The sequence below is a fragment of the Columba livia genome, chromosome 4 (genome assembly GCF_036013475.1).
Source record: "Columba livia isolate bColLiv1 breed racing homer chromosome 4, bColLiv1.pat.W.v2, whole genome shotgun sequence".
In the NCBI taxonomy this organism is placed as follows: Eukaryota; Metazoa; Chordata; class Aves; order Columbiformes; family Columbidae; genus Columba; species Columba livia.
In genome coordinates, this window is record NC_088605.1 from 18,092,698 (window position 1) to 18,107,703 (window position 15,006).

A 15,006-nucleotide genomic window follows, 5' to 3' on the forward strand; every position below is an offset into this window, starting at 1 on the left:
AAGAACAGAAAATACTTGGATTTGGTCTAACTTGGTGTTGACCTTTAACTTAAACAAGTTTCTATTTATTCAGATGTTTGTCTTCTACATTTACTCACGTGTACCAGAAAAGAAGAGTGACCTTGATGTTTTATAGCCTAGTCAGTACTCCTGGTCAGATGCAAAATGTGTTTCATGGGTCCAAAACGCTCAGCCAAGGCAAAGCAAGCATCTGGAAGAATATCGTGTTTATGGAAAAAGTTAACAGTCTTGTGCCATGGGATTCCCTGCAGTGTTTAAAATATACCTGAAAACTGTAGCAAGGTGGCAACGTTTTCCTAGTTAAACATTTTTTTTTTTTTTAATATGAACTCTGTCTAAAATAGCTCTGATGAAGTGAGATTTTCTGTATGTCAGGCAGATTTTTTTCAGGCTTTTTTTTTTTGCTTTTTTTTTTTTTGTCTTGACTTCTTTATAAGCCATTCAAGAGCAAATGCTGCTAAACTAAAGCACAGTAAAACTTAAGAGATTTTGAGCATTACAAGTGTAAATATCTCCACCTGAACAAAATTTCACAAAAGCAGTAAAAATATCTTTCTTTATTTCAGCTATACTGTGGTCTCTGGGTAAACTTTACAAAAAGAAATAATTTTTGTAACAGTAGTTTCTTGGAAGGTCTTACTCAAAGTGAATAGGTGAGCTTATTAGTTAACGCTGAACACACAGAAACTCGTGTGTCTCTTTATCAAAACAAAAGTGAAACACAAGAGAGTTAACAATGTAAAAGGAAAAAAATAGACTAATTCTCCAGCATTTAGATTTAAAAAGGCTTTTTGACCTTAGATTGTAAGAATTTTAAGTCCTTATACAAAACCAATTTTGGGAATTGTCTTTATATACTTAGACCACAGTAAAAGTTGATACCTGTGCATGAAAGAGGGAAATAGAAAGCTTATTAGATAAGCATGGTATGTACATTTGAATAATACTGCCTTTTCCTGCTGTAGCTTTTAGTATTTTCCTTCCTTATGTCAACATAATAGAAGCTTTTGCACTGCCATAAGCATGAAATACTGTGGCACATGAAGAAGTAGTTTCTATTTTAAATGTGCTTATTGCTTAATCTGTTTTGACTTGTTGAGGAGTGGGCCATATATCTGTATCAGCATAGATTTCTCATATGCAAAGCTCTGGAAATTAAAAAAAAATTTTGGAAAACTCTTTCCATCAGCAAAATCACTTTGCAGTATGGCAAGTTTCAGTCAAAGTCGCTATACAAACATAGGAAATGTGGCCAGTAACATACACTACAATTATAGATAAAATGCATGGCTGTGCAATCCTGGTATTATATCTTAATGAAAATGTGTTAAGTACTGTATCTAAAGAAATGATGCGTGCATGTTTAAAAATATGGCCTTTACCTTACTACAGGTAGCAACTTATGTTATTTGTTCTATTGGAGCATTCTTCTCCCCTTTCTTATGGTTTGCATATTTGAATGATTAACTCATAGAAGTCTTTAGACAATTCAAAGTAAAAGTTACTGTAAAAATGGCTGTATGTGAATAACTGGGAATCAATTAACACTAGCTCGAATCTAATTTTTTAATGGCCATTCTAGCTTAAATTTTGCAAAAAAAAATTGTGTGCTTTCTTTAGATACAAAATGAAGACTGGGTTTTGGTTTAAAACATTACACTCTCTAGTTTAAAAGGTTTCATTTTACAGAAAAAAACCTTTTTTTTTTTGTAATGTAAACTGAAAAGAAATTACCTTGTTTGTCAAGATAAAAATTATACTGAAAAAGAAAGCAAAAGCAGACTTCCTTGCTAAAGTCTGTCCCATCTATTTTATGATGGCTCTGGATTGTCATTTGGCTTGGGTTTTGTATTTTTATGTTGTTGCTATTCTTTTCCAGACGGTTAGAACAAAATTCAATCAAGATCATACCTCCTGGAGCTTTCTCACCGTATAAAAAGCTTCGAAGAATGTATGTATAAAATAATTTAGGTTTATTTTTTTGAATTTTCATTTATATATCCACATATGTGTATATATATATAAATTATTAAAACAATTTCAGGTCATACAGAGGAACTGCAGTCAATATGTGAACATTTAAGAAAGTTTGACTGGTGAAAGATTAGCTGATATGGCAACCTGATTATTAAACCATATAGCACCTTTGTCACATTGATAATAGTTGTTTTTTACCAAGTATCAAAACTATTGAACGTGGTACTGTGTACAATCAACATGTTATTGCAGTGAATGTTCTATTAAAGGAAAAAATATATTAACGGAGATAAGCCACTGTTTTGGAATACATTTCAGGCTGTATAGCCCCATGGCCATAGCAAACAGAATTCTTAATAGAATGTACTTAAGCAATTAGGAGAAGTAAAACTTTTGTTTGTTTTTGTTGTTTTTTGTTTGTTTGTTTGTTTTCAGGCATTTGAAAGGTCCGTTTTCAGCCATGCATTTTGTTTCAGTGTAATGGCAATTTTAGTGGTTTTTTTATTAAAATTCTTCAGCTGTGTTTCACATAAATATTTTTATTTCTCTCTGCCTTCCACACCTAATTCTAATTACATATTAATTTAATGTTCGCTATCTTGAAAACAGCTTGAATTAATGGAATTAAATTCCCTTGATTTCAGTGACCTGAGCAATAACCAGATCTCTGAAGCAGCTCCAGATGCTTTCCAGGGCTTACGTTCACTCAATTCACTGTAGGTATCTATTTGACATGTAAAAACAGAAGCAAATTTCTCATATTCTTATAGTGAAATTATTTTGGATTTGTGGCTCTCTGCAGAATTTTCATATAAATTTGATCAATTCTGAAAGCTGTAAAAATAATTTCAGGATGTTAGAGTGATAACTAAATATTGTATCACAGCTCAACACTAAAAATCTATGGTTTTATCATAAATATATCCATGGCAAAGACTTGGACAAAATCAAACATTTATTTTATTCTCCAGTTGGTTGTTCTTACAAACAGCATATCCCACTTACCAAGGTCCCTTGGTAAGGCTGTAAACATTGGGATGCTGATGCTGCTGAGAGCTTTTTGGGCAACGCACCTTTTGGGAAAATATGTGATCCTGCTACCGCACAGGACCACAAGGATCTTGCAAGTATCAAGTTGTTGCTGTTAAATTCCCTTCAGGAAAATGGAACTTTCTTTTAAGTCAAAATCACGTATTATATATGCCTTTCATAATAGCATCTTTGTTTGCTTTATTATTTCCTGGTACAGTGTCCTCTATGGCAATAAAATTACAGAACTTCCAAAGGGTCTATTTGAAGGACTCTTTTCTCTGCAATTGCTGTGAGTATTTTTTTAATATTTATTCTATTTTGGGATATCTCAGAAGAGTAAGAAGTTAGATATAGGCCTGGAGAAGAACTGGCAGGAACTCCTGTATATGAGATCAGAGTATAATAAAAACAAATTATGTTAAAGCCAACTGAGTTAAAACTGTTGTAGGCCAGCTTGCCATTCATCTACAAATATGATCATATCTCAGTTAAATCTCAGCCTAAAATGATTAAAATGAAACTATTCTTTGTGTGGAACTTATAAGGATAAAATACATAAGATATTATACTCTCTTTTCCTGTAAACAGAAAATAGTATGTATAAAGTTGTGTAAGAACCACAGAAGGAATATTTGTATGTTTTATGCAGAGAAGATATGTAGTAGAAGTGCACACTTTGGAAATTTCCATGTGTAATCTTACAAACCATTTCTATTTAAATTTGGTACTGGAAATAAAGAAGAATGTCATGGTGATACGTTTTATCGAATATTGTCAATATTTAGCAGAAGGAGCTGTGCACTAGTTGTACTGTGTAAAAGAAATTTGTGAAGTAGTCCATAAAACAACAATGGTGTTTTTGGAAGAAATGGTTACAGAATAACTGACGTGTTGATTTAAAGCTTCTTAAAGAATTTAAAACTTCTCACTTGATTAGAAGTATTTCATGTCCAGACTTCATAGCATAGTGATTGGCAAAATGTGTATTATTAACAAGCCATTGAAGATGGCAAAATAGTAAGTAAATACAAAGAAAATGCAACTTCTAGCACCACCTAGAGGCTTACATTTTTGATTTATGTTAGTCACACGCTAGGATAGTAATGGGGAGATATGCACTCCTGTTTTCCTTTGAAGAGATTTTAGTTACAAAAACATATTTCAGAATTTGTAAAAAAAAAAAAAAAAAAAAAAGAGACTTCTCTGAACTTCTGTTTGTTCTGTACTCAAAAAGTATCCATAACTTGATATACTTTGCATAGACAATACTTTTCAATTTAAGTACATTTCTACTTGGGTGCTGAAAATGTTTATCAAAGCATTGATTTTCAAGTCTACTATTCCATTCAATTTCTGGCTGGATATGGGAAAAAGATTAAAAATATTTAGTTATAAAAATGCATCTAGTTTTCTCTTCTAAAGCATGAAGGAGTTGGTCTAGATTGGCTTGTTTGTTTTAACTTTAGAAGTCTGAAAGGTACAGGGAAGAAAAGAAGAAAAGGTTTCCTTTGAAGATGGAGAGGAAAAAGGATCCAAGACAGATTTGGATATGTTCCATGCCACCAGTTTTTACTACAGCTCTGTTAATGTGGCAGCATGCTGATTAGTAACATATAATTAAATGTGCCACTGCACATCTCTTCCAGCTAATGAACACACTATTCAATTCCTTTTTTGTTTGTTTATTAGTTTGGCAAAAGGAACTAGCTTTCCTTGCAGATACTTGATTTTTTAAGCTTGTTTCTTTGCACAGACAAATACTACGCACACACATTCTACCAGCACATACAAGAAATGTGATTTTAGCTGGACAAGCCCACACATTTCAACTCCAAGAAGCAAATATTTAGGAATAATTTCAGAACACGTAAGGTAGTTCAATTCACTGAAAGCCCTTATGTCACCGTCAATTAATATTTGTTACTATATATCTTGCTCTGGTTACAAATGCACACAAAGAATTATCTGTGAAAAACACTGAAGTTGCAGCGACACTGATTGAATTCATTCAGTTTTAGAACTGTCTTTCATTAAACAGATTATTGAATGCCAACAAGATCAATTGCCTGCGAGTTGATGCTTTTCAAGATCTACACAACTTGAATCTTCTTTCTTTGTATGACAACAAACTTCAGACCATTGCAAAAGGCACCTTCTCACCCCTACGTGCAATTCAGACCTTGTATGTATGCTCTTGTTTATGGTTGTCTTTAGTATTACTTCATATTCTATAATGTACTAAAAATAACGGGAACAGCTGAGACTAAAGGGAAATAATGTGTGAAATTATGATTTTTTCTTTATGAAAGGCATTTGGCTCAGAACCCATTTATCTGTGACTGCCATCTGAAGTGGCTGGCGGATTATCTTCATACAAACCCCATTGAGACCAGTGGTGCCCGTTGCACCAGCCCCCGCCGTCTGGCAAACAAAAGGATCGGTCAGATCAAAAGCAAGAAATTCCGCTGCTCAGGTAATTTTCTTAGTTCAGCTGCTATTTCTCTTTTATTGGCAAATAATAATTCTCTACAGAATTATTAAATGTTGCAGAATCTTTTTTTGTTATTTGACTGAAGCGGGGAAACCATGGAAGTCATAGACTGTTGAATCATGGAACATTACTATAGTTAACACATTTGGCACTATTTCTGAGTAGCACTAAATCTAACAAAAGAAATGCAACACATAATACTTCAGAATGAAATGCTAAAGTTATTCGTTACAAGTATCACCAGCATAAACCATTTTGTAAAATTCCCACAAGGCTCTAGAGTATGTGAAAGATGTAAAAATTTCTAGCTAAATATGGAAACATAACATATTCATTTTATACAGGGAGCTTACCTCATATAGATATTCATTTTCTTTTTCTAATCTTATTCCATTTCCTACTTATATTTTTCTAAATCCTAACTTTTGTTATGTAGTATCTACCTGTTCCAGGTACATTTCACATTATACAATTTATTTAGACTCAAGTGCAAATATCAGATGAGAACTGTTTGTTATCCATTTTCCAGATAAATTTATGACTGTTCACATTGTGTTGTTTATCAACTCTCATGGTGAATACACATTTTTTCACTTAATTATCTGTAGTTATCTGTAGTCCATACTTAATCTAATAAAACTCATTCTTTGCTTGCTGACATTCAGGTGCATCTTCTATTTTTTTTTTTTTTTTTTCTCTTTATTTAGCTAAAGAACAGTATTTCATTCCAGGTAGGTTTGGCTCTGCAGTAAGATTGACTAACTGCAGATACTCTCTCCCTTTCTCCAAAAAGCAAAGTCTGTTATAGCTTTTAGGAAACTGATGCATGTATATTAACATTAGTCAATACCTGTAGCTAGACATAGTTTTCCTTTGTAGATTGCTGGTACTTCTGATTTCTGAACATAAGAGCTTAGCATGCAGCTCCATTTGGGGTTTTTTTTGTCTCACAAATTTGCACACAACCTACCAAAATTATACCTTTACTTAAATTATTTAGAAGTTTGCACCTGCTATTTCATATTTCAATTGACACCTTTACTTACCTTGTACCTTGCTTTTCTTCCACTACTGTTTTTAAAATGTAGCTCCTGAGCTGCTTTTAAACACAGGAAACAATACTACCATCAAAGAGCTAGTACAACTTTAAAAAAAATAAACGTTTAACAAATGAACATTTTCTTGCCTTGCTTTCATGCTCTAAACTGGCTGCAGCTACTGCTTGCTCACCCTCCTTGTATTTATGAAATCACAGTGGAATGCTTGGAAAAGAAAGCTGATATTCTTCATTAACGGCATTCTGTGGTCACACACATACAATTAATCAAAAATGCTTTCCATTAAAGAAAATATGGCGTTAGAGTTGGGGTGGAACAGCAATTTACACACCACTTTAAGCTACAATACGTCTACAGTATTTTCACAGAAGATTTACTGATGTTGGCCCTAGCTCTTTGAAATGTGTTTCTTTATTTTACCTTGCTTGCCAGGTATGTGCACTGATTTCTTAATGGAAAAAAACAAAAACAAAAAACAAACAAAACAATTATGCACTTGCATTACGTTCCTAACAGATTATAAGTGATTGACTGGCAAAATAAACAAGGGAATAATGAATCTATTGATGAATTACAGTATGTGATTTGCAAGCAGGGTTCTCTACCATAGTTTAATATCTAGAAAGATATCAACAAGATTTGATTATGATGCCAGTGCACTTGTTCTTTCACGTACTACAGGTATATTGTCATTCTTGTTTGGTCTTTGTCTTTTAAGCTGGTATGTTTAACAACTCTTCATATAAGGCTGTGAGATGTATCACTTAAATTTGCAGCAACCATGTGAAGTTCTTCATGCGCTCATACTAGTATGTCAGTTTGAATATGAAGAAAAAACAAAATGAAATACAAAATAAGGCAGCAATTTGTCAGCATTGGCAGCCGTAAAAATGTGTTTTAAAGCAGCATAAAACAGAGGGGGATTCAATTTCTCAAACCTGTAGTACCACTCAGTTCCTTAATGAGTAGAACAGCTGTATTCCTGCCACAGAGTGGCTTTACTCAACCTTGCCAGCACAACTTTTGTCTCCAAGTTAGAAGTGTTTTCTTGCCAGCACATCTCTTCACAGCCTGCTTATAACATGGCCACACATGCAGTTTAAAAAATGGTATTACTGAAACAAACAAACAAACAAACGAAGAAAAATAATTAAATTTAAAAGTGCTACAGACTTGCTTCTTGAAATACAGCTTCTGTGCTTTCTTTTTCCATCAGGCTATCAGGGAGATACCACATAAAATTCCTTTAGTTGTTGAAAACTTTGTCCCAGAATATTTTAGTTGTTTACTTTAAACTGCTGACAGTGATTTACTCTGGACACAAGAGGATAAAAAAGTATTTGTAGCCTTGCTTATTGGATATTAAAAGGTGCTAAAATCATATCTTTACACTTCAGTAAATACTGTAAATATGCTACCATTTCTTTAAAAACTTTTTATATTTTTTTTAAATATGTCATTGGGAGATCTTGCTCTGCAGACACTAGGAAGTCTTAGTAGAGCTTCATTATAGTCATTTGGAAGACTAAAGGTTGTACAATATTAAACTGCTAATTTGAAAAAAAAAATATTGTTTGTCTGCTAGGTCATAGACATATTCCATGTAATTATATCATATGTGTTACTTAGACATTTACAAATTCTAGATAACATAATATGTGATGACTGTTGATTTGGGTTTTTTTTTTCCTCCTCTGAGGAATCTGTTTCTCCTATGTTTCTTTGGTTTTAAGTGGCATAGCATGTATATATGTCCAAAGAAGCAGCTTTTAAAGAATATATTCAAAATAGTGAGGAAAAATGCATGGGAAACGTTATCATCCTGTATGAAATCTGTAACTAACCTCAATCTTGACTTCATTTTTTAATGCCACTTAAAATGACTTATTCTTTCTCTCTGCTGAAGATGGTACCACTTAGCAACATCTTCTCGGTGTAGAGAACATGAGAGCTTAGTTCATGTTTTTGTCTTAATTGGGATTACTCTGTCTTTCTTTCCTTCTTGGCTATCTTTACTTTTGCAGGAGTTCACCATTTTGGCTGTAAGTAAAGTTCAGTGTCTGAGCTAAATCACAATGTACCTCCCAGCCCTGATGCACCTTCTACTAGTCTCAGTCTTTTCACCTTTGTCCAAGAAGAACCCACAGGTCCTTTCAGCTTCTCTTTGTTTTCTTTGTCACCCACCCTCAGTTCCTTACTGGATGTTTTCTCCTGAAATGTTTAGGATGTTTTGTTTGACTGACTCTGGGAAATGGTGGAGGAAACTTTCAATGTGGTTCATTTTTTGTACTTTTTATTTAATCTGTGACAGTAATACTGTTACTGTGACACTGGACATTCAGTAATAAGAATGCCATGTCATGTAAGCAAATATTAAACTTCAAATGCTTCTGTAACTTATACCTACTCCTTCCTCTTTTCCCTTGCTCTTATCCTTGGCCTAATGGATGGGTTTTGATAATGTAGCGAGATTTTCTGTTGTGCTTGATCTAACCATGTGGTTGTGAGGTATGAGTAAAACATGGTTCTGTCAAGCACCATGGAACGTCACGCAGCTTTCTACAGCATGGCAAGCTGCTGAGGCTAAAGTCAGGATCACACACTTCTTTAAATTAAAACTGAAAACAGGGCTTTCAATCTAACACGTTTGAGATGATATGGAGTATCGGGACTGTAAAAAAAAAATAAATCACAGAGGTTAATGAAGTCCAGTCAACAATACAAATTTGTAACAAGAGAAAGAGAAAAGGTGGCATTCAGGATCTATTTAGTCTTGATACAGAGAAAGAAATTCTAAAAGAATTAGTGGCATTTGTGTGATTAGCTATAAACAAGGCTAGATTGACTGACAACATAATCAGCAGAAAGTACAGCTGTGAAAAGCTCAAGTTAATGTTATCCTGTTACGTGAAGTTGGTCACAGTTTCTTTTTCCAGCATATATTAAGTCCCTATATTTAACCCTCTCTTGAAGCCCTTGTGTCTGTTCAGTATCACAAAGTTTATCATACATTTCCCAAGTTGCCCACCTATTATCTGCATTGCAGATATCTTTTCAACCCTCTCACAAGAAGTAAATCTTATACTTTATTGACTCAGTATCTGTGTTTTGACTTGACTCTTCCACAGGCACTGAAGATTACAGATCCAAATTAAGTGGAGACTGCTTTGCAGATTTGGCTTGCCCTGAGAAATGTCGCTGTGAAGGGACCACAGTGGACTGCTCCAATCAGAAACTCAACAAAATTCCTGATCACATCCCCCAGTACACAGCAGAGTTGTAAGTTGAACCCATAATAAAGCACTATTTGCTTATGGAAAAACCAACTAAAATTTTCAAATATAAAACCACAGTGGTGCACTTCGAAGGATTAGATATTAATAGCAATTATTTATGCATCATTTCGGTACCATGTAGCCTTAAAAATTATGATAAATAAATAAGGTAACTCTTCTATATTTCTAGCTCTCCAGTACATGAGCTGCCCACTTGGATTTTTTTGAATGGTGGTGGGGTTTACTTTGCTTTTTATTTTAACTACAAGAGCAAGTAGGACATCCAGTAACCACACGTCTGTCTTTGAAAGTGCTATGTAGATGTTTAATAAAACAGAGCTGATTCTTTTTATGCAAAGCACACATTATGTGTGTCAGGCAGGAGACGAGAGAAAGATAAAGCAGACAAACAACAGAGTTGGGTTAAGAAGATGAGATAATAATATAATGAACAGACATGAGCAGAAAATAAGTCACAGATTATTACTTGCTTAATAAGTGCCATATGGAAATGATTTGTAGGCATTACAATTGAAGTAGTCTTCAAGAAGGGATTGAGAGATAAAATTAAGACAGCTTTACAAGGTTTTCCCATGTGCAAAGTATAGCATGAAAGGGAATGCAGAGATGCTTGAAGGATCAGCAGAAAGGCAGTAGCTGAAAGCGGCCATCATTGACAGAGCAAAGGCAGGAGGAAATAGCTGGTTTTCCTGGGAGATTTAGTGCAAAGAACAAGGCAGAATGATGAGGGGCAAAAGAGAGGGACTTTGATGTGATGTAGTAAAGCGGGGACAGAGATGTGGAAACAGGAGTACTGTAATCAAGTTGTGACCTACAGGGGTGAGACGAGCAGCACTATGACACGTCTCTTAAAAGATGATCAGTCTGCAACTGGCATCAAAGGAACAGTACAGCAGTGAAGGTATGAAATAATGAGACCATGGTTAAAGATTTGGAATATCTGGACAGGAAAAGGAATTTGAAACTGAAAAGTTGTTTAAATAGACATGGAGATTTTTATCTTTCTCTGAGCTGGGAGGAGGAGTTGAACTTAGTGATGTTCTAATTACAAATCTGAGTGGTAATTCTAGTTGTGCCCAGAATAATGGCATATTCAATTGAAAGAGTGGCATATGTTGGAAAAGCAAAGCTTGGCTTTTGGCTGTGTTAATGTTTTTGATTTACTGTTCATGAAGTAGTGCCAGAGGAAAAAAAAAAATTGATACACAGTCTTGGGTAAAGGGAAATAAATTTCTATGGAGAAATACTTTTTTTTTTCATATAGGATTTCCTAGGGATACAATATAGAGGATGAAGAACTAGAAAGGAGGAAAAAATGACAGCAAATACTCATCAAATATATGTAATTTTATGCTATAATATTTTTTAGATAAAATTAATTGAATTGAATAAAAACTGATGGAATGGGTAGCAGGTTAAAGTGTAGGAGGAGATCATAAAGTAATGATTGTCAAAATCATAATAACTGAACCAAGAGATGAGAAATAGAGTTGTTGAAGTCATAAGCATGCATTGTCTTGATTTTTAGCAAGACTGATATTTAATTCTCTCTGCTCTGAATAAATAATAATCTTAATTTAGTATTTTAGTTGTTGAATTTCCTATTCATTTATTTACATGTGGATGATAAACTGTCAAGTGTGTTCTTTCTCTAATTGCAATTCATACATATTACATTCAGAAGAAACAAAAAATCGAGCATCATCAGCTGTGTATCCTGAACTCTCAAATTTCAGTCAACAAAAAAATTGTGTTTGACTAAAACATAATTTGTGTTTGGTCAGAGCACTTCTTTCAGAAAACATCCAGTCTCGTTTGAAGATATCAATAGATTAAATTTCAACCATTTCCCTGAGATTGTTGTAGAAGTTAATAATCTCCTGTCACTTCTGTTAAAATCCTTTAAAATGGGAACTTTTACTTAGAGATGGAATCTACCTTTCTCCAGTTTATGTCTTTGCTTCATTTCTGGTTTTTTGCATTAAACAGCCCTATTTAATACAGCACTTTATCCAGCAAGATGGTCTTAAACTGTAACAAAGCCACTATTCAACCTTCTTGATAAGCTGTACATCAAGTCCTTTGATGTATCAAAAATTTCAACAGCCTTGCAGGTATTCTAGAGGTGATAGAAGAATTATTTCTGCATTTTTTTGCTGCTTCTAGAAATCCAGTTGCTCTAGCTAAATACACTCTTCTGGTATTTGCCTCCCTGGGGCAAAAGTTACAGCTCTTTCTCTTGTTTTGTCCTGTTACGCCTGGTCTTTGATGTACTGCCTTTGTTGCTCCTCTTAGGACTTCCCAGTTCTAGGGCCACTCTCTGATTTCCACTGTCATATACGGGAAGAGCAGCTAGGTAGCCTTCTTCTCTTTTAGCCACCATGTGATAAAGATACTTGTTAGAGTCAAATGATATTGGTGCTTCTATAACAGTGATGAAGAAGGATAGATTATTCTCTGCAGGGTGTTGTTTGTAGCTGAGACTCAGCTTGGAAATTAAGATCAAAAGTGAGGAAAAGAATATTGATTGTGTAGATTGCAACCGTAACAATATCACATCAAGAAACCTATTTCTTCAGAGTAGTCGTTTTTTTAAAAGAGCTGAAAATAATAATATAGTTCAAGACAGATATTTAATTGTAAAAGGTGAAAAAATTTATAAATGAGCCAAGTGCTCTTCTTTTTCTATTTTGTCTCTTGCTCATAGTCTTCCAGAAAGCTAGTGAAACATCTGTTTAGTCTGCCATTCAATTATTTGAGATAAAGTCAAAGCCTGTAAATGCATCCCGGAAATAATATATTTTTCAGGCAGCATTCTAATGTATAGGAAAATTCAGGAAGCATTTGACAGATCACTCAAACCAGAGTCCTCAGGAGAAACACTAAACAAAAACATTTTCAGTCTTATATGTTCAATTTTTGTAGCTATTGTGCATGATATAATACCAGATCCTAACAAGATAGTTTTCAAAAGCATGAATATGGCTGCAGTACATATCCTTCCAGGAAGGTCCAGCTACTGTACCAAAACATGCAAATATTTTACCCATTGTGTTAATAAAACAGGAAAAAGCACCAAATAAAACAGAGAAACAGAATATTTAGACATCATTATCAATGCTTCTCTGTTTCCTTTTTGTTTTTAGAATGACATTTCAGTACTTTTCTTTGAATAAACCAGATACAAGTATTTTTAAGATCCTTTTCATGATCCAGTGATTGACAGGTAATAGCTATCATTATTGCCTTTACCGGTAAAGAGCACTGGGCTCAGAAAATAATGAAGATACAACTACATCCATATTTTCCAATTATCTGTAATAATTTTCATTCCTCTGAGTGTGGTATCATTTACAATGATAATAGAATGAAAACTTCTTGCCCAAGTATTTAACAATTGCAGATCCAAAGCCAGCAATCTCCAGCTATAGAAAAGCCACATGATCCAAGTGGTCATTCCTCTGACCAGGAAGCCATAATTTGTAACTCTCTGTGTCCTTTCATTTAGAAATCTACAGTCAGTGATGATGAATTAATTGTGATATCACCATATACACAAAGTTAGAGGGAAGGTACAATTTGTGCTACAGTTTTAATCATCCACATTACAGTGATTCAACCTATGCCTCTTTTCCATCATAGATAATTATGGAGAAACTTCTCAAACATGGAAAATCTTTGAAACACATGGAAAATTCTGAAAATTGGCCTCTAAAAAAATTCTGAAAATTGGCCTCTAATGTTTATAATAGACTAAGACTACTTTAAAGATTGAGAAACAACCAGCAAGTTGTTCAAGAGAAAAGGCTATGGTGCTGCTATCATACGTATTTAAATCTGAAGGAGTGCCATTGGGTGATGCTTCAAATTTCATGTTGGGATGTATGTACATGAATGTAGTATGTAAGTTATATGAAATCATTGTTTTACTCTACCTAACAATAGTAAAATATCAGCTGGGATACTGGGTCAAGGACTTGACTTCTCAAGATGGATATGGATCACGTGAAAAAAAAGGTCAAGAAGAACTAGAATCATCTAGAAAAGAGGACTTCCAAGGAAAAACTGTAAAGATTAAATGCATTTGTGTAAAGGAAAGTTGAGGGAAAGACAAAGTAATTTTTTTTAATATGTAAAAGGTTGGTGGGAAGAGGAAAGGATCATATTGTTTGTCTTTTTCAATGGGGTTAGAAATGTTTACATTAAAGCACAGCAAGGAAATATTAGAATCAATTAAAGTTTTTCACAAACAAATCATTCTACTAGATGATGTAGCACTTGAAAAGTAGTTGAAAATGTCAGCATTTATAAGACACTTGGTGCCCCCATTGTTGATGGACAGAGAAAAAAAAGGTTGTTTACAGTTATGAGGTATCTTTGTGAATTGACACTGTGAAAAAAATAATTTTATATGGTCCCAAATAAAATCACATTAAGTCATTTTCAGAGGCAGTACCATCTTTTGAAATTCACGTACCTTGTACTTCAGTGTGGTATACAAATGTTTCATGTATATTCAAAAAACTCTTTCTGTATTCTCTCAGTTTGGTTCCATGCTGAAACTATTGTACAGCCTTGCCTTCAGATTTACAACCGTAATTTCCCTTCTGACTGTCATTGAGAATGAGCAGGAAGGAAGGATGAACGAGCAGCTTTCTTTTATTTTCTAGGGGATTTTTTAATCTTGTCTTGCAGTAAGGCAATTCTGAAAAGCATTCTGGGTTTAGAATTATGCCGATTTCATTTCACAGTGATACTGTCAGTCATCTCTTTTCCTTCCTATTTAAGATCTCTAAATAAAAGCTGGACAGACTCCCTTCCTTAATAAGATGACTCCATTAAAACATATAAAGAATCTAAGATTCATAATTTCCGTTTTCTTTTCAAGAGAGGAAATAGGGAATACTGGGTTACTGCATCTATTTTTTGAAACATAGATATTCCCCTAACCTAGCAGCTGCTAAAGGTACTGCTAAAGGTACTGCTAAAGGTATACTATGCTGAAACAGCCTTGAGACCTGGGCAGGAAAAATTGGTATCCAGCTACTATTTGTTGCTCATTGTACATCTTCTTATAGGGTTACAAAGCAGCATTTAATGCTTCCTTACGCAATACATGCACATTACGTGG

At 34.1% G+C, this 15,006-nt stretch overlaps 1 protein-coding gene across 11 annotated transcripts in view; it reads left to right on the forward strand.

The window, feature by feature from the left end:
* Positions 1–15,006, forward strand: part of SLIT2 (slit guidance ligand 2) — a 264,849-nt gene that overhangs the window by 188,591 nt on the left and 61,252 nt on the right. For 6 of the 11 annotated variants that reach the window (XM_065060633.1, XM_065060628.1, XM_065060636.1 and 3 more), the window contains exons 10-17: positions 1,901–1,972; positions 2,643–2,714; positions 3,248–3,319; positions 5,069–5,212; positions 5,340–5,503; positions 6,229–6,252; positions 8,604–8,621; positions 9,708–9,858. In XM_065060633.1, the coding sequence (XP_064916705.1) occupies positions 1,901–1,972; positions 2,643–2,714; positions 3,248–3,319; positions 5,069–5,212; positions 5,340–5,503; positions 6,229–6,252; positions 8,604–8,621; positions 9,708–9,858 (717 nt within the window). The remainder of the gene's footprint in view (positions 1–1,900; positions 1,973–2,642; positions 2,715–3,247; positions 3,320–5,068; positions 5,213–5,339; positions 5,504–6,228; positions 6,253–8,603; positions 8,622–9,707; positions 9,859–15,006) is intronic. The other 5 variants (XM_065060631.1, XM_065060637.1, XM_065060634.1 and 2 more) reach the window with 2 other exon arrangements.